The sequence below is a fragment of the Ictidomys tridecemlineatus genome, chromosome 2 (genome assembly GCF_052094955.1).
Source record: "Ictidomys tridecemlineatus isolate mIctTri1 chromosome 2, mIctTri1.hap1, whole genome shotgun sequence".
NCBI lineage: Eukaryota > Metazoa > Chordata > Mammalia > Rodentia > Sciuridae > Ictidomys > Ictidomys tridecemlineatus.
Window position 1 is genome coordinate 28,056,997 of NC_135478.1, and position 25,394 is coordinate 28,082,390.

The 25,394-nt window shown below is 39.4% G+C and overlaps 2 protein-coding genes across 21 annotated transcripts in view; one reads left to right on the plus strand and one right to left on the minus strand.

Annotated features, from left to right (window-relative positions):
- Positions 1 to 8,951, plus strand: part of Ubp1 (upstream binding protein 1) — a 52,144-nt gene extending 43,193 nt beyond the window's left edge. For 3 of the 7 annotated variants that reach the window (XM_021731862.3, XM_005317331.5, XM_078038216.1), the window contains 5 exons: positions 835 to 925; positions 1,685 to 1,803; positions 4,125 to 4,267; positions 5,003 to 5,054; positions 6,987 to 8,951. In XM_021731862.3, the coding sequence (XP_021587537.2) occupies positions 835 to 925; positions 1,685 to 1,803; positions 4,125 to 4,267; positions 5,003 to 5,054; positions 6,987 to 7,024 (443 nt within the window). In that variant the 3' untranslated portion in view covers positions 7,025 to 8,951. Of the gene's footprint in view, positions 1 to 834; positions 926 to 1,089; positions 1,326 to 1,450; positions 1,523 to 1,684; positions 1,804 to 4,124; positions 4,268 to 5,002; positions 5,055 to 6,986 lie in introns of those variants that run through there. The other 4 variants (XR_002484828.3, XR_005735830.2, XR_013434367.1 and 1 more) reach the window with 4 other exon arrangements.
- Positions 1 to 25,394, minus strand: part of Fbxl2 (F-box and leucine rich repeat protein 2) — a 138,606-nt gene that overhangs the window by 37,418 nt on the left and 75,794 nt on the right. For 4 of the 14 annotated variants that reach the window (XM_021731895.3, XM_040289922.2, XM_021731890.3 and 1 more), the window contains 3 exons: positions 25,264 to 25,320; positions 12,075 to 12,287; positions 832 to 11,023 (listed from right to left, as the gene is read on the minus strand). In XM_021731895.3, the coding sequence (XP_021587570.1) occupies positions 10,916 to 11,023; positions 12,075 to 12,287; positions 25,264 to 25,320 (378 nt within the window). In that variant the 3' untranslated portion in view covers positions 832 to 10,915. The other 10 variants (XR_013434368.1, XM_040289917.2, XM_078038218.1 and 7 more) reach the window with 10 other exon arrangements.

Genomic DNA, 25,394 nt, shown 5'->3' on the forward strand with positions numbered 1-25,394 from the left:
TAGAGAACTCCATTATCTTATTACATATTGGTAGGAGATACTGATATGGAAGTTATGCCTATATCCCAGAGACTGTTAGTAGAGGGCTAAACATAAAAGATTGTGAATGTATTCAAACTTAAATAAGCAGAGAGGAGAATGTGATGAACTCCCATGTAGCCACCCCAAGCTTGGTCAGTCTTGTTTTCACTACTTCCTCTCCCACCTTTCTGCTGTATTTTAAGGTCTGTTGTATCCTTGATCTCTTGTTATTCACATTTGGCAAGTATTTATGGGGGGAAATATGAAGGAATTGTGTGATTCTCTGCCATGCTTTCCTATTAAAATTGGCTGCTATGACAGTTATGTTACAGAATGTTTGTGAAATTAAGAGGCCTAGTCCTTGTTCCACTATCAGCTAGTTGTGTCACTCTGAACATGTTTCTGAAACTCTGGACTTCCATTTTCTCTTTTGTAAAAATAAAACAAATTTTTTTAATCTGGGTGATCTCAAGATTTATTTACCTGAGGTCAGAATCAAGTAAAGCCACAGCAGAGCCACTAGGTGAAGCAGGCAGTGAGATCTAGTATTGGGGATAGTCAGTTGTATGGAATCTGTATACTGATTAGATTTACCAGCTTCTGGGCTTCTGAACTCCCTCTTGATACAATACAGGCCATTGAAAAACCAGCATTGTTTTTGGCTCTAAAGGACAGGGGATGTGTGTGTGTACATTCAGAATGCCTGACGTTGTTTAGAAGGACATCTAACCATGTAAAAAGAGATGGATGCTTGTGAAGCAGCCAGTGGCATGTTCTTTTTCATTTGAGAAGAGTCTCTTTGTTGTCCTCCAGGTGCCGACTTATTAAAACTGACAAAGGAAGATTTAGTTCAAATTTGTGGTGCAGCCGATGGAATTCGGCTCTATAATTCACTGAAGTCAAGGTAAAATACTGTGGACTATTTTGCGTGAAATAAGGACATACCTTTCTTCGCGTGGGGGGTTTGGGCAGAATGTGTTTCCACGATAGGTTGGCGTGTGCCTGTGTGCACCGTCGAGCATCGGCAGCATCGTGCTCACGAGAAGACTGTTTTGTGTACACCTTCAGGGCAGGCCCAGATATGATGCAGGCACTGATGAGGGCAGAGGTAGACTGTAAGACTGGTAGCAATGCACATGGGCAGTACTGATTTCTTGAAGACGACTGGGTTTGTTGCCAAGAAAACAAAACTTCTAATTTAGGTGAGCTATACAGAATCTACGGTTTTCAAGGTCATGACTATTATTAAACAGTTATTAAATATGTAAACTTCTAATTGTGAATTAAAATAATAGAACTGTAAACTATGCTGGCTTTTACGATCCATTTACTATCATTGTTATTTCTAGACTTGGGGTGTGAGAATTCCATTAAAATTGAATCACTGATTTTAAATTGCTTACTTAATCTTGAAACTTAAATTTACCAGCATCTGACAGACCATCTCAATGGTTTAGAGTCTGGATCATCATATTAGACCACCTGTGATAGTTGTTGTGAGGTGTGTGGTTTTTACATTTTTATTAGTAAATTATTTTGTATAATGAAATAACATTGTAAAATTTTCATAAGGAATTAGAACTTTAGATTTCTATAGTTGTCATGTGTACGTGTGTTCAGGCAGCTTCTCTCCTAGGCTCATCTTGGCATCTTCTGATTGCAGGTCGGTTAGGCCCCGCTTAACCATCTATGTCTGCCAGGAGCAGCCGAGTAGTGCCACCCTGCAAGCGCAGCAGCAAGCTGCAGGCAGTGGAGGCGAGAATGGCAGTGGGACGCCTTACGGTGGGTATTCAGGGTATCTCAACCCTGTCACTTCCTTTCTGCCCAGTTACTAGTGCAGGAGTCTTGATAGTAGTAGGCACCAACTGTAGGGCCATGTCCTTGGGAAAAGAGGAAACTAGCAGTCTTTCTCAAGTTCTCTTTTATATGGCCCCTTGTGCCAGAAATATCTAAACAAGCAAAAGACTAGCTTGAATGCTTTGAGATTTTTATCTGGCTTTTTGCCCCCTTAAATCTCACATTTACTGAAATGGCAAATGTACACTGGTGGCTTGATAACCCCCCCCCCAAAAGGGGGAGCACCACTCTTCTCCATTTTACTGACTAGCAAGATGGGGGGACTACTTAAAATAAAACATGTGCAAAGATGCATCTGTTTATCAGTCCTGAGTGTGGACTGGGTGGCACAGTGATCTGTTCATGAGGTGATAGGTCCCTATCAGTGTTAGTAGGCTCTGTGTCATTTTCCATCTGTATGTTAGGAGGCATCTCATCCTGAGGGTTTTTCTTATTTATATAGTATAGCACTGGATTAGAGCAGATATTGAAAGGCTGGTCCCTTTTCTCCTCTGAATATAGCCTTAAAATAAGTAAGCATTTTTATTTTACATCATATACTTTCTACTATTTTCCTCTTATGTTTTGAAACAGAAGGCAACATGCTCAGAACTTTAAAGAGAAAGATACATTACAAAATTCAGAGGCAGTTATTTGCCCTGATAAATACTTTATGTTTGGAATTTTACTGAAAAAACAAGGGTAGCAGTCATAATTACAAATTTTCCATTTGGTGTTAATTTTACTCCAGAAGCCATGAATTTTAAGATTCAAGGTACAAGTTCTTAATCTAAAAGGATAAAAATTTTTAAGAATCTCACCACGTATCTCCAAGGTCTTACACATCATTTACATATCATTAAGACTGTAATATTTTGAGGTTACATTCCCAAACATAGGTAACACATTTAAAATCCGCCACTGGAGTGCCACAGAATAGCCGTAAAATGTATGTTAATGATAGGTATGGCTGTGTTCCAGTAAAATTTTATTTAGGAAAAAATAAGTGGAGGGAGCTGGGATTGTGCCTCAGTGGCATTGTGCTTATCTGGCACATGTGAGGCACTAGATTCGATCCTCAGCACCACATTAAAAAAATAAAGGCATTGTGTCCGTAACAAAGGTTTCTGTACTCATAAATCCACACACAAAACAAGGAGCACACCCTTATTTACGGAAACAAAGTTCTCAGCAGTGGTATTTTTGATCCATGTCTAGCTTGACTCTGTCATTAAGCAAGACCCGCATGCGTCAGACACTGCACATGCACACTCTGCAGGTGATGTCTGCTGGTGACTTATATGTGCCAGGAATGCAGAACGCTGGATGGACTCTGGCTAGGGTATTCTGTAAAGAAGTATCAACCTTCATTGTCTGTCTGTAGCCTTTCATGTGGTATCTTCTACATTATTTTAAATTTGTGTGTGTGTGTGTGAGAGAGAGAATATTGGGGGAGGGTACCAAGAGCTTTCATTCCTTAGGATAAATTCCCAATAGTAGGATTATTGAATCAAAAATAATGACCCCTTTAGGGCTCTTTTTGTATATTACCAGAAATATATACATTTTAAAAACAACTTTCTTCAAGTATGATTTGTATACCATAAAAATTCTTTTACTGTAATATGCAGTTCAATGGTACTTCAGTTAGTTTACAGTGTATAGCCATTGTTGCAGTCCAGCTTGAGTCCCATTACCCCAGAAAGACCCCTGTGCCTGTTTGTAGCCCATCCTAACCCCTACCCCATTTTTTGGTACCTGGTATTGAACCCAGGGTTGTTTAATCATTAAGCCACATCCCCAGCCTATTTTTATTTACTTATTTTTTGGGGGACAGGGTCTTGCTAAGTTGCTCAGGGCCTCACTAAGTTACTGAGGCTGGCCTTGAAGTTGTGATCCTCCTACCTTGACCTCCTGAGGGCTGGAAGCACAGGGATGCACCACCATGTCCAGCTTCCCTGTTCATATTTAACTTTTGAATACAAGAGACTGCAGTGCAGAAAAATATAAATAAAAATTTAAACCTTAAATCATTTTGTTAATGTTAAGTTATACATGCAAACATAAATAATGTACTATATTTCAGATGGGTAGTTTGATATTTTAAGGTAGTAAGGGGGAAAAGAAATGTTAATTTGGTCCCATTATAAATTTTAAATTTTATTTTTTTGATACTTTGAAAGATGTATTCTTTCTATTGATCAAGTAGGAAGCAGATCAAAGATTATGGGTAATATGCTGGTATTTTTTTCTTTCTTAAATTTCAGTTTACCATGCAATCTACTTGGAAGAAATGGTTGCCTCAGAAGTTGCGCGAAAACTTGCGTTGGTGTTTAATATTCCTCTCCACCAAATTAACCAGGTTTACAGACAGGGTCCCACTGGCATCCACATTCTTGTTAGTGATCAGGTAAATTGGATAATCATCCTCATTCATTTTTCCCTTTTATACTGATATTTACTTTTGTACGTATCCTTGAACTATAGAAAATAATTCTGTGGTGATCTCTTTCCAGATACTCATGAGAATCATTTCCAAAGAGTTAGTGATCAAATTTTGTAAGAATTTATAATCAAGAATTTTAGTGATAATAAGAATAAGGAACACAAGTCAAAGAAAACTGGCTTATCCTCCCCACAACCCTTTGCATTCAGATACTCATTTCAGGACTTTGAAGGTTAGAAGCAGGCTCTGTCCCTTTTTATGAGGTGGACATTGGTTATTTTCTCATTTTGGCCATTATGGCCACCTTAAAAAAGCCATGAAAGTTTACAAGTACAAACCACCTCCCAACTTCATGTTCAGAGCAAGTAATCATAGAATAATAACATGTACTTTGTTTTAGTCAGTATTAACAGAACTGTAAGGAAGTGCTCCCCATAGATCACAGAATGACTGACCAGATCCTCAGGGACAATGATAGCAGGAATGGTCAGAATAAGGTCTTGTGAGTACAGCAGACACACATTTTCACTACCTCACACTGGCTTCAGGAAGTATTTTGGTAATTTGAATTATGTACTTGTGCAAGAATAATATATAGACTATAATATTTTCCTTTAACTGATTTTAAATCATTTCTATTCATTTAAAAAGGGACAGTAATATCTTAATTGTACTTATACGTGTGCTTTACTCTTCTAGATGGTTCAAAACTTTCAAGATGAGAGTTGTTTTTTATTCTCTACAGTAAAAGGTACTTTGTACATGTGTGTCTGTACTCAAAATTATGAACAATATTGTGTGTGCCTCTGATTAGTTACCCTTTTGTGTGCTTACTCTTGAAAATGCTTTCTCCACTAATTTTTAAGAATTAGAGAAATGAATCAACAGAATGTTTTAAAGGACTATAATGGAAGTTAACTAGCAAATGAGGAAAAGGTGTCAGTCTTTGTAGGTAACTAGGAAAAACTTAGTTCATTGAGTTAACATTTTACTGAGCACTGTTTCAGAAATTTAATGCTTAGTGAATGTTGAACAAAACAAAGAGTCCGTGTAACTGCCACTCTAGTGGGGAAAACAAACCCAAATTGGCCAAACTTACCAACATTTTAAGTGCCAAGAAGGAATTGGAAAGTCAGTGGGGTGTTTATGGATAAGGGGAATCTGGAATGGAGGACATGGAACAGTTAAGGAAGGCTTCTGTGAAGAAGTGTCTTGAAGGATGAGGAGCTGGCCATAGGAACAGTGTCCTAGGGCAAATGATTCTTTCAAGGCCTGGAAGAGGGTTGTGTAGCTGCCATGTAGTGTGTGAGGGTGAGTAGAGCAAGGTGGGGGATAGGGTTTTGCATTCAGGATTGAGGTGATGGTAGTTTGGATTTTAGTTGAAATGCATTGGAAAATCAGTGAAGTTTAAACAAAGTAGTAATGTGATTAGATTTTCCTTCTACTTTCAAAATGGGGGGCATGAGAAGACCACAAAACTGGAGGCAGGAGATGGCCATCCAGGCAAGAGGTAATGATTTATAGACTGAGCTCCACATTTGGGGGAGTAGTAGTTGTAATTGCCAGTTTCTTGTTGAGAGTTAACATTTGGGGTATGTCAGGTAGTCACTTAATGGTGCCATTCTGGGTCTGAATAAAGAGGTCTGGGTTTAAAATATAAATTTAGAAACCTTCGGCTTTTCAGAAGTTATAAAGTTGAAGTCATTGGAGGAGACAGTATGGAAAGAGGGCTCAGGTGAACTCCAACGTTAAAAGATTAGGTAGAGAGTTTTTAAAGGCCAAAGAATTTGAAGAGATCTATGTTCATAGATTGTTTTAAAGGGCAAGTGGGTTAAGATCCCAAACCAGGCTCAGCACAACTTTCCCTAGAAGAGGAAAATGTCATGCATTCCTTACTCTTTCCTGGTGGTCACTCTTAAGAGTTTTACTTTGTGCATGATGTGTCACATATGACATCAAGTTACCTGCACTTTTGAAGTGATGTTTTATGTGGACTGAACTACATTCAGTGACCTGCAGGGCTGAATTGTAACCAGGACTGGTTCACCTGTACTTTTCTGCTCAACTTTTACTCTCTAAAACTCATTGCGTTAAAAAAAAAAAGGAAACTCATACTGTAATTGTGTAGTTGTGAATTCAGTAGACATTTCAAACTTAGGATTTCCCCTAAAATCTGTTTTTCAGACTTGTATACATTAAAAAAAACCATTTATCTAAAATACCTTTAATGCTTCTCATCATTTATGGAGGCCATCAGGCAAAAGTTGGATATATTTTTTAAATGTTTCAAATCTTCCTCCAAGGAGTTAAAAATTTTTTTCTAGGAATGATAGAAACATTGTGTATTTTCTGTAGGGTTGACTTGGCCCTTGCAGTGTTTTCACCTGTTCAGCTTCCAACTGTGCTCTCTCTGGCTTACAGATAAGTTCCACATCACACTGCAGAACTGGCAAGCAGTATGGGAGCAGTGTACTAAGAAGGGCACAGCCAGTCTTTAGAAAGCAGAATGGCTAAAAGGGGAATGTGGACATGATGCCGCCTGAGAGAAAAAGCTAGAACAAATGAATGTTTTTCTCTAGAATTAGTTGAAAGTAACCTGAGGTGGGGGTTGTAGAGTTTTTTTAGTGTTCTTGCTTTCCTAAGCCAAGTTAAAAAATTTTTAACTTTTATCCTTTTTCTGCAGCTGAAAATAATGATGGTATCCACATAATTTTGAAGTGATGTCTTATGTAGACTGAACTATATCCAGTACCAAATAAAGTCACGCTAAAAGTGTGTGAAGACTGAATCCAAGAAGTCTTGGGATTGGATTTTACTATATGAAATGTTTCATATTGAAAACACAGATGACCTTTCTAATGAGTTGTATGAGAGGCAAATCTCACTGTCACTGCCATAGCCAAGCATCCTCGTGAGAGTGAGCACGTCGGGACAGCGTGCATCCAGCTCTGGAGGCCGTGGGGCAGGCGTGGCTACCTGCTTCTCTGGCAGAGGCCAGTAGATACAGTTCCCAGAAGCAGCCCTTGGGCTTTTTACACTGTATGCGGTTTGGAAATGAATGTAAAACTTAACCATGGGCATTTACCTATCTGTGCCAGTTTGGTTTTTGTTGCCTGAACCTTATGCTGACCTGGGGAGAAGATGGGGGACAGTGCTATTGTGGAGCCAGAAAGGATTCCTTCAGCAGAAAGATGGACTGTGCTGATGTGGTGATGGTCAGGTAAGAGGCTCGGCACCTTCTCAGAAGAAATCATGTCTAAGGGTATAGCTGTGAAATGATCATGCCAGACTGGAGAGGATCCAAGCCAGGAAGATGGGCTTGAAGCAAACTGCATTATCAGGAGTACCTTGGTGAGAGGATCAGTGTAAATCCTAATAGGTACAAAGACTTGTGTTTTTGCTTTGTCACAGATTTATTGAATAACTTTTTTGCTTCTGCTTCCAATTTTAGCATTTTAGTTTCTGGTTTTCATTTTTTTGAAGCCTCCTTGCCTTTTAAACTCGTGGTTTTCTTTCTTGTTTCCTTCTTATTTCTCCACCCCCTTACTCCTGAGCATTTTTAAAGACCTACCCTAGACATTGGAAATAGGTGACATAGGTAGGAGGCACAAAGTTTTATTGTTGGTAGCTTCTGAGTTGGTGTTATGGGATCTTTGTTATGAACAAGATGAGATTTTTCATGGAAACACTAGATATCATAAATCTAACACTAAAATGTACCAAAAAAAAAAAAAAAATCCCTTGGTCTCTTGTCAGATATTGAGCTTCGGTACAATCATGAATAAACATTCTGATTGAGATGTTTTTAATAACCACACAATGGCTTTTTCTTAGAGTATGCATCTTTCATAAAAAGTGTGCTAGCATACTTCCCCCCCCCACCCACCCACCAAAGGGAATCCACTGGTTTCTTCTTTTACTCCTCCCTTCACTTAGAGCCTTCCCAGAATTCATTGAGCATTTTTTGAGGCCTATGGTGTATCAGACTGAATTTTTAAACTTTTTAATTACAGCATCTCTGTTTACTAAGCTCTTTTGGCTTTGAATGTACCATTTGAGCCTCGTCTTTGTTCAGGTGGAAATAGGAATGATTAATTGTAAGTTTGAAATCTCTCCCAGAAGACAAATGACTTCACTAGGTGAAAGCTTTGACATTTTGGTTTATTCATAAAGGGGTTAATTATTTGCTACAAAGAAGCACTGTCTGAATATTTTCATCTTAGTTCAGAAATATCTGTTACTCCTATAGACCATGTAGGAAGAGAGTTTTCTTTTCTGTCCTTCTCCCCTTTGCTTTTTTGTGACCACATGTTTTCTGTACCAGTCACTTCGTTCTTGAAAGAAGTAAGCTTCTCAGTTGTTTTAGAGTTTTGCTTGTCTATTTAGCATTCCTTTGGGTCTCATGATTTATGGAACAATAAATGTCATTTAATGCTGTGTGCTATTTTGAATTCATCAGGTTTTAGAAAAGTGGGATAAAATACAGGCTCATCAAACTTGAAATTAATACTGAGTGGCATTGACCGTTAGTCTGTCCCAGTAAAACAGGTTAAATAAATTATGGCACCAGCAAATTTGCTACTTTGTTTTTTTAATAGTAGGATGTACACATTTCAGTACAATAAATGTTTTCCGATTGTTTTGCAAACGTGTCTCATTTAAAATGTCAGTTCTTGCTAGTTTCACTTCAAGTTGACTTTCACCTTGCTAGTTTCATCTCAAGTAGAGTCATAGAACCAAGGGAGCCACTGTCCTGAACATACCTCAGAACAAATATTGTAAGAGGCTAAGCTCTTGTAGGTTTTTTCCCCTCAAAACTAAGGACAGGTTATTCTACAAACTGTTCTTTACAGAGGAAGCAAACCTGGTTTTCTCACTTGAGGTAACCCTCTATTTTTATAAATGAGGTCATGGATCGTTTAGCATCAAGTCCAATAGCAGTGAGAGGTTGTATCCTAACTCGAGAGAATGTATGGCAGTCTCTGGTCATTAGAAAAAAAAAATCTTCTCCAGTGCTGGGGATTAAATTCAGGGCCTCACACGTGGCCAGGTAAAGCACTCTACCAATTACATTTAATACAAACTAATCATTTTAACAAGTTTGTTACATGCTCATTTGTTCACTTAAATGGCTTCATCAGTTATGTCCTCCATCCCTAACAGTGCCACTGCTGTGGCATTCATATAACTAGGAAATACTGGAGTTTATCAAAAAGCAATAAAATACTCAGTACTTTAATGCTTACTCAATCTTGCTAAGTCAATTTATGGGGGGTATATGTTTATCTGCCATCTTTGAATGCAGCTGAGGCATTTTTCCCCTTAAAAATGCTTTTATCATTGTCTATAAAAGCATAGAAAGCATTTTTGTTTTTATTTCTCATGAGTTCTAAGAAGTGGTTGCAAGGATCAGCTGCCATTAACACTTGAGTTCACAGTGAAGGTGGTAATGGGTTCCTAATCTTCAATAAAGATCACAAATGTGGACAGTGCAGAGCAGGACTCATATAGCATCATATCTTATTTCAGGTAACATTAGGAGGTCTGAATTTGGAAAACGGTTTTACTCAGATTTATGTGCCAGAAAATAGCAATAAAACCCTCTGAATTAAGTATTGCAATGGTTTATTCATTTTTATATTGTGAGTCCAAAAGGTGCCAACACTTTTCTGAGTTTTAAGTGTGTAAAATTTTTGAATAGTTTTGGTGTAACCTGATTTCTAAAATTTAAAAATAAAAAAAAATCACATCCATTCTACATGCATCCATTCATTGTTTTTAATTGTATACTAGAGATAACTTAATAATTCCTGTTTCTTTAGATCCCCCATATTTGGTGAGAAGTATGGAATAATTAGCTTTATTCCCTATAATAAAAATGCATTATGTGCTGTAGCATATGCCAGAGCTTGTAATTTCTAATCAGGCAACAAAAAACTGAGTTGCTTTTGTTTTGTTTTGGTTCCTGGAGGTGGATATGACAGGCTGATAACAAAGGTGAAGACCCTGCTTCACCCAGTTTAGAGTCCTCATTTCTTTGGTGTCTCATGGAAACCTATTATCATGCCTTCCACATAAGTTTCTACATATAAAACTATTTGGGTATTGTGAATTTGCATTACAGTCACTTTGATAAAATTGCTATTTAATCTTCAAAGTGAAAAGTCCAGCTAATCAAAATGCAATTACTGTGGATTAAAGTAGGCCACTGGCTTAAGGATCAGGTAGAAAATCAACAGGTTATATTTTTCTGCTCAGTTTGTGCTAACACTGATGGTCTGTTTGAGGAATGCTGATAAAGCCAAGGGTAGGACTTTTGTACAGAGATTGGTACCCACCTCATAAGGGATCCAGGTTTCTTGTGTGATCTTGGCTGCATTAAGACCACTCTTGCCACGTGTTAATGGACACAAAGTTTTGATTGCATCACAGCAAAATAAAGGTGAAACACTATCACCAGAGTTACTCCAATCCATACTGAAGGCTTTTACCTGTAAATGCCTTTCCCAGTGGAGAAGCAAGAGATTTGAGTAATGATGGAGTAATCATGAAGACTGGTCTTCTCTACAAGAAGAGACACCTCATCACCCCTTGGGCCTGAGCAGTGGGCTGTCAGAGAATAACACAACACCTACATAGTCGCTGTCCACTTCCTGCCACTGCTGTTGGTGGGGTGACAGGAGCAAAGTAGGCATGGACTTTGACATGAGGGAGCTGAGCCTGGAAGTAGAAAAAGTGGAGTAGTCTTTACCCTGGTATTTTGGGATTATAACTACTTTTCCCTTAATATTATTAGAGAAATTATTTCTGCTCAGTGGCAGTAACTGGCCCTGTGGGCAAACTTGAGTGAAGGACCCTGGATTGGGCTGCTTTGCAGCGAAAAACGATATATGTGAATTATATGAAGTTGCCAAGACTATGTCCTGCCTCTTAATGATCTAAGTTGTTTTCCTTGGAAGGAGAGCCTCTTTTTATTGGTGATTGAACCCAGGTGAACTTTTACCACTGAACTACAACCCCTGTCCTTTTTTGAGATAGGGTCTTATCAAGTTGCCCAGGCTGTCCTAAAGCTTGGGATCTTTCCCAGCCTCCTGAGTTGCTAGGATTACAGGTTATGTGTCAGGATGCCTGGCCAATGGAGGTGCTATGAGGGTGCTGATCAGACTACATGGAACATCTCCCCCAGACCCACTCAAGTTAACTTCCAGAGTGGGATCTAAGCAATGGGATTTTGAAGCAGTCTAAGATGACTGACAAATGAGTAAACCAGATAAGTTTGCATAACTATTGGCTTAGGATAGAATGGAGAAAGTGAATGTTGATTTGGGGAGGGAAACTGGAGCTTAAACTCAGGGGCACTCGACCACTGAGTCACATCCCCAGCCCTACTTTGTATTTTATTTAGAGACAGGTTCTCACTGATTTGCTTAGCGTCTCGCCATTGCTGAAGCTGGTTTTGAACTTGCAATCCTGTCTCAGTCTCCTCAGCTGCTGGGATTACAGGCGAGTGCCACTGTGCCCAGCTGGCTATTGATTTTTTAAAAAATGATGTTCAGTTTATTAATTGCTGAGATTCATCTCATCACTACATCTCATTAAAGACTATGATGGGTGAAGGGTGGGGCTGTAAACTGAACCCAGGGCCTTGTGTATGCTTGGTAAGCACTCTATCACTGAGCTACCTCCCCAGCGCTGGACATTGATTTTAATGTTTGATTCTGTTGCTCAGAAACGATGTCAGGTTGAGCCCACTCCCCAGCCCCAAGCCTACCCGCATCCGCTTGATGCCTGCTCGAGTGACCTGCTGGCAGTCATACAGCTCAAGGCGCTCCAGGCCACGGCAGTTTTCTAGATGTTCCAGAGCCACGTCAGTGATGAGAAGACAGTTGTCCAATTCTAGTACCCGCAGCCTCTCATGGCCACAGGTGCTGTTGCTCAGGTGCAGTATCCCATCATCCGTGATGAGCTCACAGTGAGAAAGGCTCTGGAACAGGAAGAAAAAATGTTCATAAAACCCTCTTATTTCAAGACTCAAGGCCTACGTAAAATCAGGGAAAATTGCTCATGAAATGTCCCAGAATAACTGCTAATGTGGCTTGATTATGTCCCCTAAAAAGCATGTGCTAGAAACTTTATCCCCAATGAAACTGTTGCGAGTAGGGCCTAATCAGAGGGGAGCTATTTAGGCCATGGGGGCTCCACCTCTACTGAGTGAATTGACAAAAAAAGATTTTGAAAGGGCTCAGGGCTGCAAAGTCTCTTCCTGCCCCACTTTTGTCCCCTGCTACAAGATGACACAACAAAAAGGCTCTACCAGATTCTAGAACTATGGGGAATAAATTTCAATTCATTCTAAGTACCCAGTCCATGATACTGTATAACAACAGCAGCACAATGCTTCATGAGGCATATGAGGCAGGGTCAAAGGAAATGTTGAGGCCCTTTGTTACAGGGCTTCAGGGTAAAATTTCAAAGTTTACTTCCTTGAGAGCAGTTTATCCAATTCTCCATTTGAGTGGAGGCAGGTAAACTTCATAAATGATTCTAATGTTCTTGTTCACTAGAAAATTGTGCAAACAACCATGACTCAGATGGGCATCTTTGAAGGTTGTGAACAAATGGAGTTTGAACAATGTGATCTGGCTTTACTAGCCCCTTGGGCCACAGCTCAAGGTTGCAGAAGGTTACTCAGATTCATTTATATAGCTTAAAGTATCATTTCTGTAATTCTACAAAGGTCTCCTTACTGAGTTTCAGGGACCTGACAGTGTCCCCATGCTTATCAAATTTAATATTTAATTCAACATAAAAATTCTTCAGAAGAAAACAAAAAGTACTGCATTGTTTCCTATTGTTCATTTGTTCCTTCAAATACATGAGTTCCAACTGTGCCAGGCTGTGTGTATGCATTGTTGAAGCCCAGATTGGACAGTTGAAATGAAATCCACACTAAAGCTGAAGCTGAGGCAAGTGCTGGGAGTATATGACTGTGGGATTTGATCTAAGAGACCAGTGAGTTGCTATCTGAAATGCTCAAAAAGATGTCCAGTATCACTACATGCCTACTAGAAGGGCTAAAATAAAAATATTAAAAAAATAAGTGTTGGCAAGGATGTGGAGGAACTGGAGTTCCTGTGTTGCAATGGCAATTTGTATATTCTTAACTGAAATGCATGTTAAACAAAATCTGATAATATAGCAATACTGGTTATAATAGCCCCAAACTAGAAACCACTCAAATATTCAACAATAGAAAGGATAAGTAAATCACAATAGGCTCATTCTAGAAAGCAATGAGGATGAATAGCAGGGCACTGTGGCATCTTGACTTGGAAGACTGAGAGGAGAATCAAGTTCAAAGCCATCTCAGCAACTTAGTGTGGCCCTAAACAACTTAGCCAGACCCTGTCTCAAAAAAAGGGTTGGGGATATGGCTCAGTGGTCAAGCACCCCTGGGTTCAATACCCAGTACAAACACAAACACAAACACACACACACACACACACACACACACACACACACACGATACAATGAGTGAACTTCACAAATGTAATATTGAGTAATGAAACCAGACAAGAGTACACATGACTCCACTATGTAATTTCATTAGTAAAATACAAAAACAGGAAAAACTAATACATGCTGTTGGAAGTCACCACCTTTGGGAGATTTGTAACTGGAAGGGAGCAGAATGTAGAATGTGGCTTTCATGGATCATGGTAATGCTGATCATTAGTCTGGGTGTGTCCAGTTTATGGAATTGCATTAATCTACACATCAATGATAAGTGTACTTTTCTGTATATTTTACTTCAATAAAAAGTTAAAATTGAAAAAAATTAGCCACTCTGCCAAATTGTGTGGAAAGGTGGATACAATAGAGAGCAAGTGGGAGGCTATTACATTCTTGGAGGTAAGGAGATGCCCTGAAGTTTGGACCTGAATGAGTTGTGGTAGCAGGGGGGGAAGCTCTGCAAAATGGAAAGAGAACCAAGACATTGACACCGAATATAAGAAACAGGCAGGTGAGTCTAACTTAGAGGGAAGGGAAGCTAGGGGAGAAATTCTGTCAGACTTCGAACCTTGAACCTTGATTCCTTTGTGTGCTCTGTCTTAACCCTGTGGGGTATGTTTCCTTTCTCAAGAATCCAATCACACTACACAATTCTATACAAATCAATATATTTGTAATGAATATCTATGCAATCACTGGTTTTTGTCTTTTAGAACTGACTTATGGATAAAGCCAGAAGACTTCGCTAAAGTTTTTCAGGAGGCCACTTAAGATAGTCAAAATCCTTATTTTTTGATTTACCTACTTATAATAAATTGCAACTAGAAAAAACGTGTGTGTATATATATATATTACAGTTTGGAGAAAGAAGACAACTGAGGTAATGTATGGATACTAATTTCTTCATCGCTTTAATACAGAGAAGTTGAAGAACTAAGAAGTTAATATTAACATCTAGGACCATGGAGATACTCCTACATTAACTGAAAGACTAATGTACTGGCATATGCAAATATTCATATAAATTTAAAAAACTTGTTTAAGAAAAAAATCAAAGAAGCCCTTAACCTGTTCTCTGAGTCCAAAGGAAAATATGCTGCCAACATTGTTCACAGAGCAAATACACTGCTTATTTTACACAAACTAAGCAACCAATAGTCAAAACTATCTACTTTTGGGCCACCACTGTGTACGTATTATCTCAAATTATTCTTCAGGCTAAGTGTGCAAAGTGTTATTCCCATTTTACAGATAAAGATTTTGCAGCTCAAAGAAGTTGAGACTTGCCAATTACAGCCAGCTCAGGGTGGTCTTAAATTTTATCCTTGCCCTGCTGTCTCATCCCTGGCAGATGATAGAGGGGTTAGGCTGTTTTTATTAAGGGCAAACGGAATTATCTATTATTGCCCAGAGTTTCTTTAGAACATAAGTTGACCACAGAGGTTATCCCTGTGGAAGGAACATAGTAACTCGAGTTTTTAAATGGGAATGAGATTTTTCTCTTATATTCTTGGCATTTAAAAAAATTTTTTTTATTTTGAATTTTGTGATTCTTTTCTGCATTAGTTGATATGAGCATGTAATTTTTGTTCTTTAGCCTGTTAACATGGTGGATTATATGGATTAGTTTTCAAATGTTAAACTAGACTTGTATCCTTGAAATATTTCAACTCTGTTGGTCAAGTGTATAATTATTTTTAATCTATTGATGAGTTCTATTTACTAATATTTTGTGAGTTCTATTTGCTAATATTTTATTAAGATCATTTGCTCCTATATTTATGAAGAATACCAGTCTGTAGTTTTGGTTTTTGGTGCTGTTTTTGTTTGGTTTTAGTATCAGGGTATTACTGACCTTATGAGTTATGAAATGTTTTCCCATCTGTTTTGTAGAAGAGATTGTATGTAATTGATTTTAATTCCTTATGTTTGGAAGAATTCTCAAATAATCTGGGATGAACATTTCCTTTTTTTAATATTTATTTTTTAGTTGTAGTTGGACACAATACCTTTATTTATTTATTTTTATGTGGTGCTGAAGATCCAACTCAGGGACCCACACATGCTAGGCAAGCACTCTACTGCTGAGCCACAACCACAGCCCTGAACATTTACTTTTTGAGGGTTTTAAAATCAAATTTTATTTCTTCAGCAGTTACAGGGCTATTAAGATTACTTATATATACATCCCAGCCTTCTATTTTATATTGACTTTGTTTTGAATGTCCATTTTACCTACATTGTCAAATTTATACAGTTGTTCCTAGTACATTTTGAGCATCAGCATGAGGCAATAAATGGAAAAATTCCATATCTGACCTCACATGAGACAGGTCACAGTAAAAAATGCAGGTACACTAAAAATTTTACCAGATCTATATTAAACAAAATGAATTTCTATTTAGATTTGAGACCTACCCCAAAAATATTTATTTTCTTACATATACACAGACATTCCAAAATTGGAAGAAATGTGAAATCCAAAACACTTTTGGTCCCAAGCATCTCAGATACTGGCTACTTTACCTGCATTCCCTTAATTTTCTTTGGATATCTGGAGATTTTGTGTGTGTGTGTGTGTGTGTGTGTGTGTATTGTGTATATATATATAGACACAATAATATGTAGATGGACACAATGCCTTTATTAATTTTTTTATGTGGCACTGAGGATCAGAACCTAATGCCTCATACATGCTAGGCAAGCACTCTATCACTGAGCTACAGTCCCAGCATTGTGTCTTCTTTTTATCAGTCTTGCTAAAGGCTGTTTTCCTTTCCAAAAGTTTTCTGTTTCATGGGTTTCACTCTGTAGTTTTTCTTTTTTCAACCTCACTGAATCCTACTATCATTTTTATTATATCCTTCATGTTTTGGTGGTGATTTTTTTCTTTCTTGATGGGGAAATTTAAAATTACTGATTTTATTTTTTAATTCAATTTTTAATTTTTTCCTTTATACATAATATTGAGGTTCATTTTGATAAAATTATATAAGCATGGAATGTAATTTGTTCCAATATCCTCTTTTTAAATGTAATCATTTAGTGCCATAAATCTCCCTCTTAGTACTGCTTTAGTTATACCACATTTTTTTTTTTTAATTTTAATTTGTGTGTGTGTGGTGCTGGGGATTGAACCCAGGGCCTTGTGCATGTGAGGCAAGCATTCTACCAACTGAGCTATATCCCCAGCCCCACAAATTTTAATGTGTTATATTTTCATGTTCATTCAGTTAAACTTATTTTTTAAAAATTTTTCCTTGAGACCTCCTCTTTGACCTAGGATTATTTAGAAAATGTTTTGTTTAGTTTCCAAATGTTCAGAAATCTTCCTGTTATCTGTTTTGATTACCATCTTTAGCATTTTCAAGGGTACAGTTCAGCTTTGTTCAGTATATTCAGATGATTGTGCAGTGGATCTCAGAACCTTTTCATCTTGAAAAACTGAAACTCTGTACCCATTAAACAAATCTTCATTTTCCTTCCACCCAGCTCCTGGCAACCACAATTTTACTTAGTTTCTGAGTTTGACTAGATAACTTATGTAATTGAAAGCATATAAATGAAAAAAGACACTTGTCCTTTTGTGATTGGCTTATTTCACTTAGTGTATGGCCTGATACATGTTGAAGCATGTATCAGAATTTTGTTTCCTTAAGTCTGAATATTTCATGTATGTATATGTATATACTACATTTTGCTTATCAAATGATGAACACTGGAGCTGCTTCCACCTCTTGGTGGAATAATGCTGCTATGAATATGGGAGTAAGATATCTCTTTAAGGGGGATTTTTAAAATTATTATTTTTAAATTTTGGAAATTTATTTTTAAATTTTTAAAATTTGAGGGGGAAATTTAAAATTACTGAGATTTTATTTTTTAATTCAATTTTTAACTTTCCTTTATTCTTACACATAATACTGGGGTTCATTTTGATTAAATTATATAAGCATGGAATATAATGTGCTCTAATATCCTCTTTTTTAATGTAAGCATTTAGTGCCATAACTCTCCCTCTTAACACTGCTTTAGCTATACCACAATTTTTAAAAAATTTTAATTTGTGTGTGTGCGTGTGTGTGTGTGCGCATGTGCGCATGGTGCCGGGGACTGAACCCAGGGCCTTGTGCTTGCCTTGCAATTACTTTTAAATCTTCAGCTTACACACCCAGAAGATTGCTGGATCATATAATTCTATTTTTGAGGACACACCATACTGGTTTTGATAGTGGCTACTCCAAGTTATATTCCCATCAGCAAAGAACAAAGGCTACAAATTCTCCACATCCTTCCTTTCTTTTTAAAGAGCTTCCTTTAGCCTATATCAGGGTAGATCTGGCAACAAAACTTAGTTTTCCTTCATCTGAGAAATTTTGATATTGCCTTTTCTGAAGGATATTTCCACTGGAGATAGGATTGGGGTTGAATTCTTTTCTTCCTGCACTTAAAATGCGGTACCACTTCTTTGTATATGGTATTTCTCTCTTACTGTTCAAGGTGTTCCTCAGGCTGGGAGTGGAGCTTGGTCATAAAACATTTGTCTGCAATGTAGAAGGCCCTTTGCTGAATCCCCAAAACCACCAAAAAAGGTTTTAGTTTTCTGAAGATTGATTATGATGTCTCGATTTGATTTTCTCTGGGCTTTTCCCATTTGGTGTTGGACCAGTTTCTTGAATCTGCAGATACGTGTCTTGCCCGATTTGGCAATTTGCAGCCATGGTTTCAGCTCCACATTTTCCTCCTCTTTCTGGAATTGTGATATGAATGCTGTATCTTTGTTACATGCCAGCTCTATCATTCCCAGAGGTGTCTATTCCTTCTTTTCTTTGGTCTATTTCTATTGCTCAGGTTGAGTAATTTTCTATTGTTTTATCTTCAAGTTCACGGATTATTTCCTTTGTTTTCTCCATTTTGCTTGAAGGCCATCCATTCAGTTTCATTGTTATATGTTTCAGTTTTAAAATAGTCATCTACTTCTCTCTTCTATTTTCTATTTTTTTTGCTGACGCTTTTTTTTCATTTCTTTCAAATGTGTTCATTTGCTAGATAAAGCATTTTTATGATGGTTGTTTTAAAATTCTTGTTTTATGATTCTTATATTTGCATCATCTTGGTGTTGGTCCCTATTGTCTTTTCTCAGACAAGTTTAGATTTTTTTCATTTTTGGTATGATTAGTGTTTTTTCTTGTATCTAGCATCTTGATTATTATGAGACATTTGCTGTAGTGCTAGGGATTGAATAAGGCCTCGAGGGCATTGTAGACCACTACCCTAAATCTCTCTGAACAAGCCACTTGTGACACTGTACCAGTGGTGGAAGGGGCAGTGCTCCCTTGCTGCGGTCAGTAGGACGGCCTCTCCTGATGCCTTGTGTAGAAAGTGCTTTGTTACTGATGGGTGGAGGTAGGGGTCAGACTCACCTCCAGAAAACTCTCACTTTTAGAATGGGAGAGATGGCTCTCTGACACTAGGCTCCCTATCTGGTCCCCACTAACACGGCTGGTGGGGAATAGGCAGCTCAAAACCACAGGGCAAAGATGAAAGATTCTAAGCTCCCCAACTCGCCCTCTGCTGGCAGGGTGGGGATGCTGCTCGTTTTTTTCTGTGTCTTTTTTGTTAGTATTTGAAAGTCTTGGTAGGCTGCCCTTTCCTTGATCCTTTGGGAGGGTTCTTTGGATTTTCTTCCCCCTTCTTTTCTTTTCTGTATCTCTTGACACTTCTGGGTTGTCAGCCTCTTTAGCATCCAGCCTGAGACATGACAAAAGGAAAACTCGGGGAACTCGCCACCATGCTGCTGCTTAGGAAAGCAGAAACAGCAGATGTCCCCAGCTGGTCTTGCCACCTTCTTTTGATCTTGTAGAGTCTTTTTGTCTGTGTTATACAGAATGTTCAGGGATAGTACAGCAGTGGAAATAGGAAAAGTCCACCTACCTCATTTTCCCAGAACTAAAAACTTGCATTTATTTTTCCAGCAAGAAACAAAGTACTGTTCCTTTCACAGATTATACTGATGACATTTGAAGAAACTGAGGTTCTGGGCTTAAGTATTAAATAAGCCAGTGGTAGGTAAAGCACAGGGAGCTGGGCACTGTGGTACATTTGAGAGGCTGAGGCGGGAGGATCACTTGAGCTTATGAGTTAGAGACCAGCCTGGGTAAAATAGTGAGAGCCCATCTCAAAAAATAGGAGAAAATACTGGGAACATTTTTAAATGAAGGAGTTCACTTACAGCAAAAAAAGCTCAGTGATGCTGTTCTCAAGCTTGTTTTCTAACACCTCCTTCCACTTCCACTAGGCTGCTAGGGGCTTGGTAGGATCAGGAGTGTGCATGGGTGTGAACCTCACCATGGGCAGTGCTTCCTAAGAGAGACATAGGACAGGGAGGAGTTGAGATCAAATGTAAAAGAGAAATTCAAGTATATTGCCTGTTGGAGCCGCAGCAGGCTGAGGCCTAAGCAATCCAGACATTCTCCTCCCCGAGGGCTCTAAATCTTCCCCTGACACCTTTCAAAGAGAATCCTTTCCTCCACCTGTCTCTGAGAGTCTGGTGGCCTACCAGTGACGTTGTGGGCCTGCCTGCCTTGACAAAATTGCCTGAGACTTTAGGTGAGTAAAGAACTTGGGCTGGGGGTGTGCCAGTGCTGAACACAGGAATCTCTGACCTTCCCTCTCCTCCAAAGAAGCAGACTTTTTGGTGGAGATATGGCAAGGCTGAGGTAGCTGGCATCCTCTTAAGAAGGACTGCAATTTTTGGAGCCTAAGCCCCACAATTCTAGGGGTGACCCTCATCACTCACATACCAGTTACTGTGCTGAGCTCTTGAGACTCGGATTGGTTCGTTTATATCCACTTTGTTCCAAAAGAACATCTGAAGTGGCTTCTCCTCACCAGGTGCTGTGCAAGGTGCTGGTGCTGGGACAGGAGCTTAATCACAATCCCAGGCTTTCCCTGAATCCCTACTGAGGAAAGTTGCCTTTGATTTATAGAAAGAACTTTCAAGATCTAATGCTGAAACTGCAACCGTTCAAAATCAATGCACAAAGCTATGGCCAAAATGCCAATGGATAAAACAATTTCTAAAAATGTTCAGTTAATCCAAGAAGAAAACTGGAAAGGAAGAACGGAGGAATAGAAAACAGAACAACAAACAGTGAAATGAAGAGCTGGGGTTGTGGCTCAGCGGTAGAGCACTCACCCTGGGTTCGATCCTCAGCACCACATACAAAAATAAACAAGTGAAATAAAGGTGTTGTGTCCAATTACAACTAAAAAATAAATATTAAAAAAAACAGTGAAATGAAGAACACAAATCCAACTCTCTCAATATTATATTATACATAAATGACTAAACTATTAAAAAAGGTAGAGATCACCAGACTAGACAAAAGCAGGACCCAATGATACACTGTTTCTTTTTTTTTTTTTTAAAGAGAGTGAGAGAGGAGAGAGAGAAAGAGTATTTTTAATATTTTTTTTTAGTTCTCGGCGGACACAACATCTTTGTTGGCATGTGGTGTTGAGGATCAAACCCGGGCCGCAAGCATGCCAGGCGAGCGCGCTACCACTTGAGCCACATCCCCAGCCCAGATACACTGTCTCTTAAGATATTAAAACACATAGAATCCAAAAGAACAGAATTTTAGTCCTTTTTAAAAAGAATTTACACTTGGGCTGGGGATGTGGCTCAAGCGGTAGTGCGCTCGCCTGGCATGCGTGCAGCCTGGGTTCGATCATCTGTACCACATACAAACAATGATGCTGTGTCCGCCAATAACTAAAAAAAAATAAATATTAAAATCCTCTCTCTCTCTCTCTTAAAAAAAAAAGAATTTACACTTAAAAACAGAATTAAAAAAAAATCCGAAAGAAAAATATACTTTGCAAATGGAAAGCACAAAAAGGCTGATATATTGATATTACATTAAGCAGACTTTAAGACAGAGTGACAGAGGAATAAAAAGTCAATTCAACAGAAAGACATATGGTCATGGATCTATATGCATCCAAATCTAATCAGGAGATAAACTAAAGGTCTTAGCCACGGGAGGTACCTGTGTACAGGAGCCAAAGTTTGGCCCCAGCAGCTGGGATAGCACTCACTGGTCTCCACAGATATGTGTGGGAGTAACTGCTATGGAGCTCCGGGAGTGGCCTAATGGTCTTGGGAACTTCAGTATTCCGAGATAGCTATAAATTCTGAATAAGCCACAGGCTTCAAATTGGGAGCAAAACATGGGCTGGGTCACCTTCACTGTTCTACCACAGAAAAATGGCTCTCCGGATAATTAGCAGCCATTCCAAACTCCAAGGATATAATCCAGAGAAGCAGGTCTGACCCCTGCCTCTCGTTCAGCCTTCTCTCCTCTCTAAAGCCCAGCCAGGACTCTTGTCATCCAACAAAGAACACATACTAGTTCCTCTGCGTAAATGCCCTCAAGCCCTCTTCACCTTACTCTTGCTTATGCTTCAAGGACTGCTCAATAGTTGAGAGTAGGATTTAAACAGGATGACAGCTTTGCTAAGAGGGAAGGTGAATCTTGAGGATTAAGGGAGAGATTAAATAACTGACCACAGAATTTAGGCTGAGTGGGGGAGAGGGGACTTTGAACGGGTGAGTGACAATGAAAAGATGAATCCCATTTAAGTGAAATTATTGGGTTACAGAAGGGGTGACTGGAAAGGAGGAAGACGCTGGTCAGACAGTGGGGCATGAGATAAGAATTCATTCTTGGACTGGGGCTGTAGCATGATGGTACAATGATTGCCTAGCGTGCACAAGGCCCTGGGTTTGATCCCCAGTATCATAAAAACAAAATACGCAGTCTGTCTTATAGTGGTATTTTCAAAGTTGTTAAATGTATCCACTTTAAATTGGAGAAAACAGCCATCTAAATGTTAACAAGTCTCACATTGCTATTGTTTCTTTTAGAGCAGTAAGTAGTGGCTTGATAACAAGATTCTCAAACATGGCCGAGAGCAGGCTAACCACTGGGTAATCTATATGCTTGTCATCCCAAAGGGAGAGTGACTGATATGACTTCTAATGGTCTTGTTTTCTATATAATATCATAGTGTCTTGTTAAATGAAACAAAATCTCATAATGAAGAAAATAATGCATTTCCTTTTCTGGCTGCATTTCTTTTTCTTTAGAATAGTCTCTAGGACCAATGACTTACACAATAAAATGATTTTTGAAAATACTCAAACTAGCTCTGAAAAGGAAACCAGCTCCTCCGTAATCAACAGAAACTCCCCGCCACAAACACATATCCTACAACTTTAAAAAAAAAAACAAGAAACGAAGAGGGTCCTTAATTGCCTACAGACAAATTCATGCTCTCTCCAATCTTCTGGGTACTGCTCCCTCATATTCTTTTGAATCTGGGACTCCCCTTGTTTGCAAATGCATATTTGATTTACTGTCAAACACAATCAGGTTTTTGAATATCGTTCCGAATTTTGTGTTAGTGTGAGCATAAGCCCTTCCTCCAGTGAAGATCACAGAGTCACTCCTGGAAGCCCATGGTATATGTACCCACTAGCCTCTCTTGCACATAAAGGAGAACCTGGGAAACCTGAGTGTTGGGAACTGAGCTGAAGTAGTCACCTGGCTTCATTCACTCTGGTGGTCACTTTCCTCATTTCTTCCCGCTTGCAGATCTTTAGTAAAAGATAAAAGACACATTTCAAAATTCAAAATGGTGTTTCCCCCAACAGTATTTCCTCTACTGATCTCTGGAGGCTGGGGTGGAACCCGCTGTGGGCCCCTGGCAGCCTGTGCCTGGGTCTGTCATGGTCAGCACTCACTCTCCCTCAGATCCGTGAGTTTCCTTTTGAGTGGAGATTGGGCTGCTCCAGTGGGACCTCCTGTCCCTACACGAGGCCTGCAGAGAAGAGAACTTATTTCACGTTGCACTCAGTCCAAAGGCCCTGCTAGAAGCCGTGCCCGATCCTTCGCATGGTGCCACTATGCCAGGGCAGACTGAGCTGGCTGCACATGCACACTGTGCGACCTGCTGCAGTAGAAACGCACTTCACACAACACATGTGCTCTAACTTGTGCTCAGCTTTGCTTGGGGGTCAACAGAGGAGATCTTAGTACTGTCCTTTACCAAAGTGGGTAGTGCTCCTCAAGTGTCCCTCAAATGTGGATCCTCTGACATTGCAGGTGGTCTCTCCTGATGAGTCATCTTCTTGGTCTCTAACCACTAGAGGAGTGCTTGGCATGGTGGTCCTCAAGAAATGTTTGTAGAGTGAACTGGATGAATAACAGATACCTTTCTCATTCATCTATCTTGGCTATTAAAATCTCAAGGCTATGTTAAGATTTCAACTGCAACTGTTTCCTGTTTTTCTGCTAATAATTCTTTATGTTCAAATATTTTTGATTTTTTATTTGGAGCTTCTGGTTTTATAGTTTTTTTTTTTTAACCTCTGTCCTGTTTTTGGAAATAGCTTGTATAAAAATAGTGGACAAGATAGATAAGGTTTTCCATCACCAGAAACCCCCCTGCAGGGGAGAACACCAACTATTTGGAGGACATCCTCTGACAGCGTGGAACCTGCAGCCTGCTCTCACAGGTATCTGAAGCCCCTTTGCACTTATGCCTGAGGGGAAGTGTCCAGAGGGAAAGTAGAAATAAGGAAAGTTGGTGGGAGAGTGACTTGAGGCCAAATGGAGCTTTAATGATGACACAGAATTCAAGCCCTTGAGGAGAGGGCAACTTTCAAAGATGACAGAGGGAAAGCTGGCTTAAGAAAAACTGGCTGTGTGCACCTGTGGGCCTCAGAAAGACCAGACTGGGGAAAGGCCAAGAGATCTGGGGACTTGGAGCAGCTGTGTAACTGTGGGGCAAGTCCCTTCACCACTTTGAGTCTCAGTTTCTTCACTTATAAAATGGGGCTCTGAATGGTGCCTGCATCATATGGCTGGCATCTTGTGGGTACGGTAGACTTCCACTCAGTGGCTTGCTCAGCAGACAGTGACCCTCCCCTTCTCCAGGCTCAGATGGACAGGAGTGAAATGTGAGTGAGATGTCTTCGTGGCTAAGAGTGGCAGGCACTCATTTTGCATCTTTCAAAAGGTGTAAATATACATCCAAGAAAATGGTCTCATTCCTTTCCCCCCCTAGAAGAACAGATGTGAAATACAACAGAAGGATGGTCCCAAACTTGTTGAGGAATGTAACATTTCATCTTGCTTTCACCCTGTCTGCCAAGACAAACACAAACTTGAGTGAAGTGACCAGGACACGGGTCCCTGCTGGGGGAAAGCAGTAATATCCAGATATCCTGCTTCCCAAGTTAGCCCAGCTGGTAGAGCTTAGAAATTCTAAGCTCTGGAACCATGATGGACAGAGAACCCACAGTGATTTTTGCTGTGATGGGAGGGTCCTTTCGTTCCTAAGAGGTGAATAATGTCACAAAAACTCAAAAGACTCACCAGGGCTTGTAGCTTAGGACAGTGAATGGAGAGCTGGATGAGCGTGCTGTCGGTTATCTGGAGAGAAACACGCTGTGTCAGTGTAGCTTCTACACCAGAACTTAATACCTAATCCTGGCTTCTCCTGAACA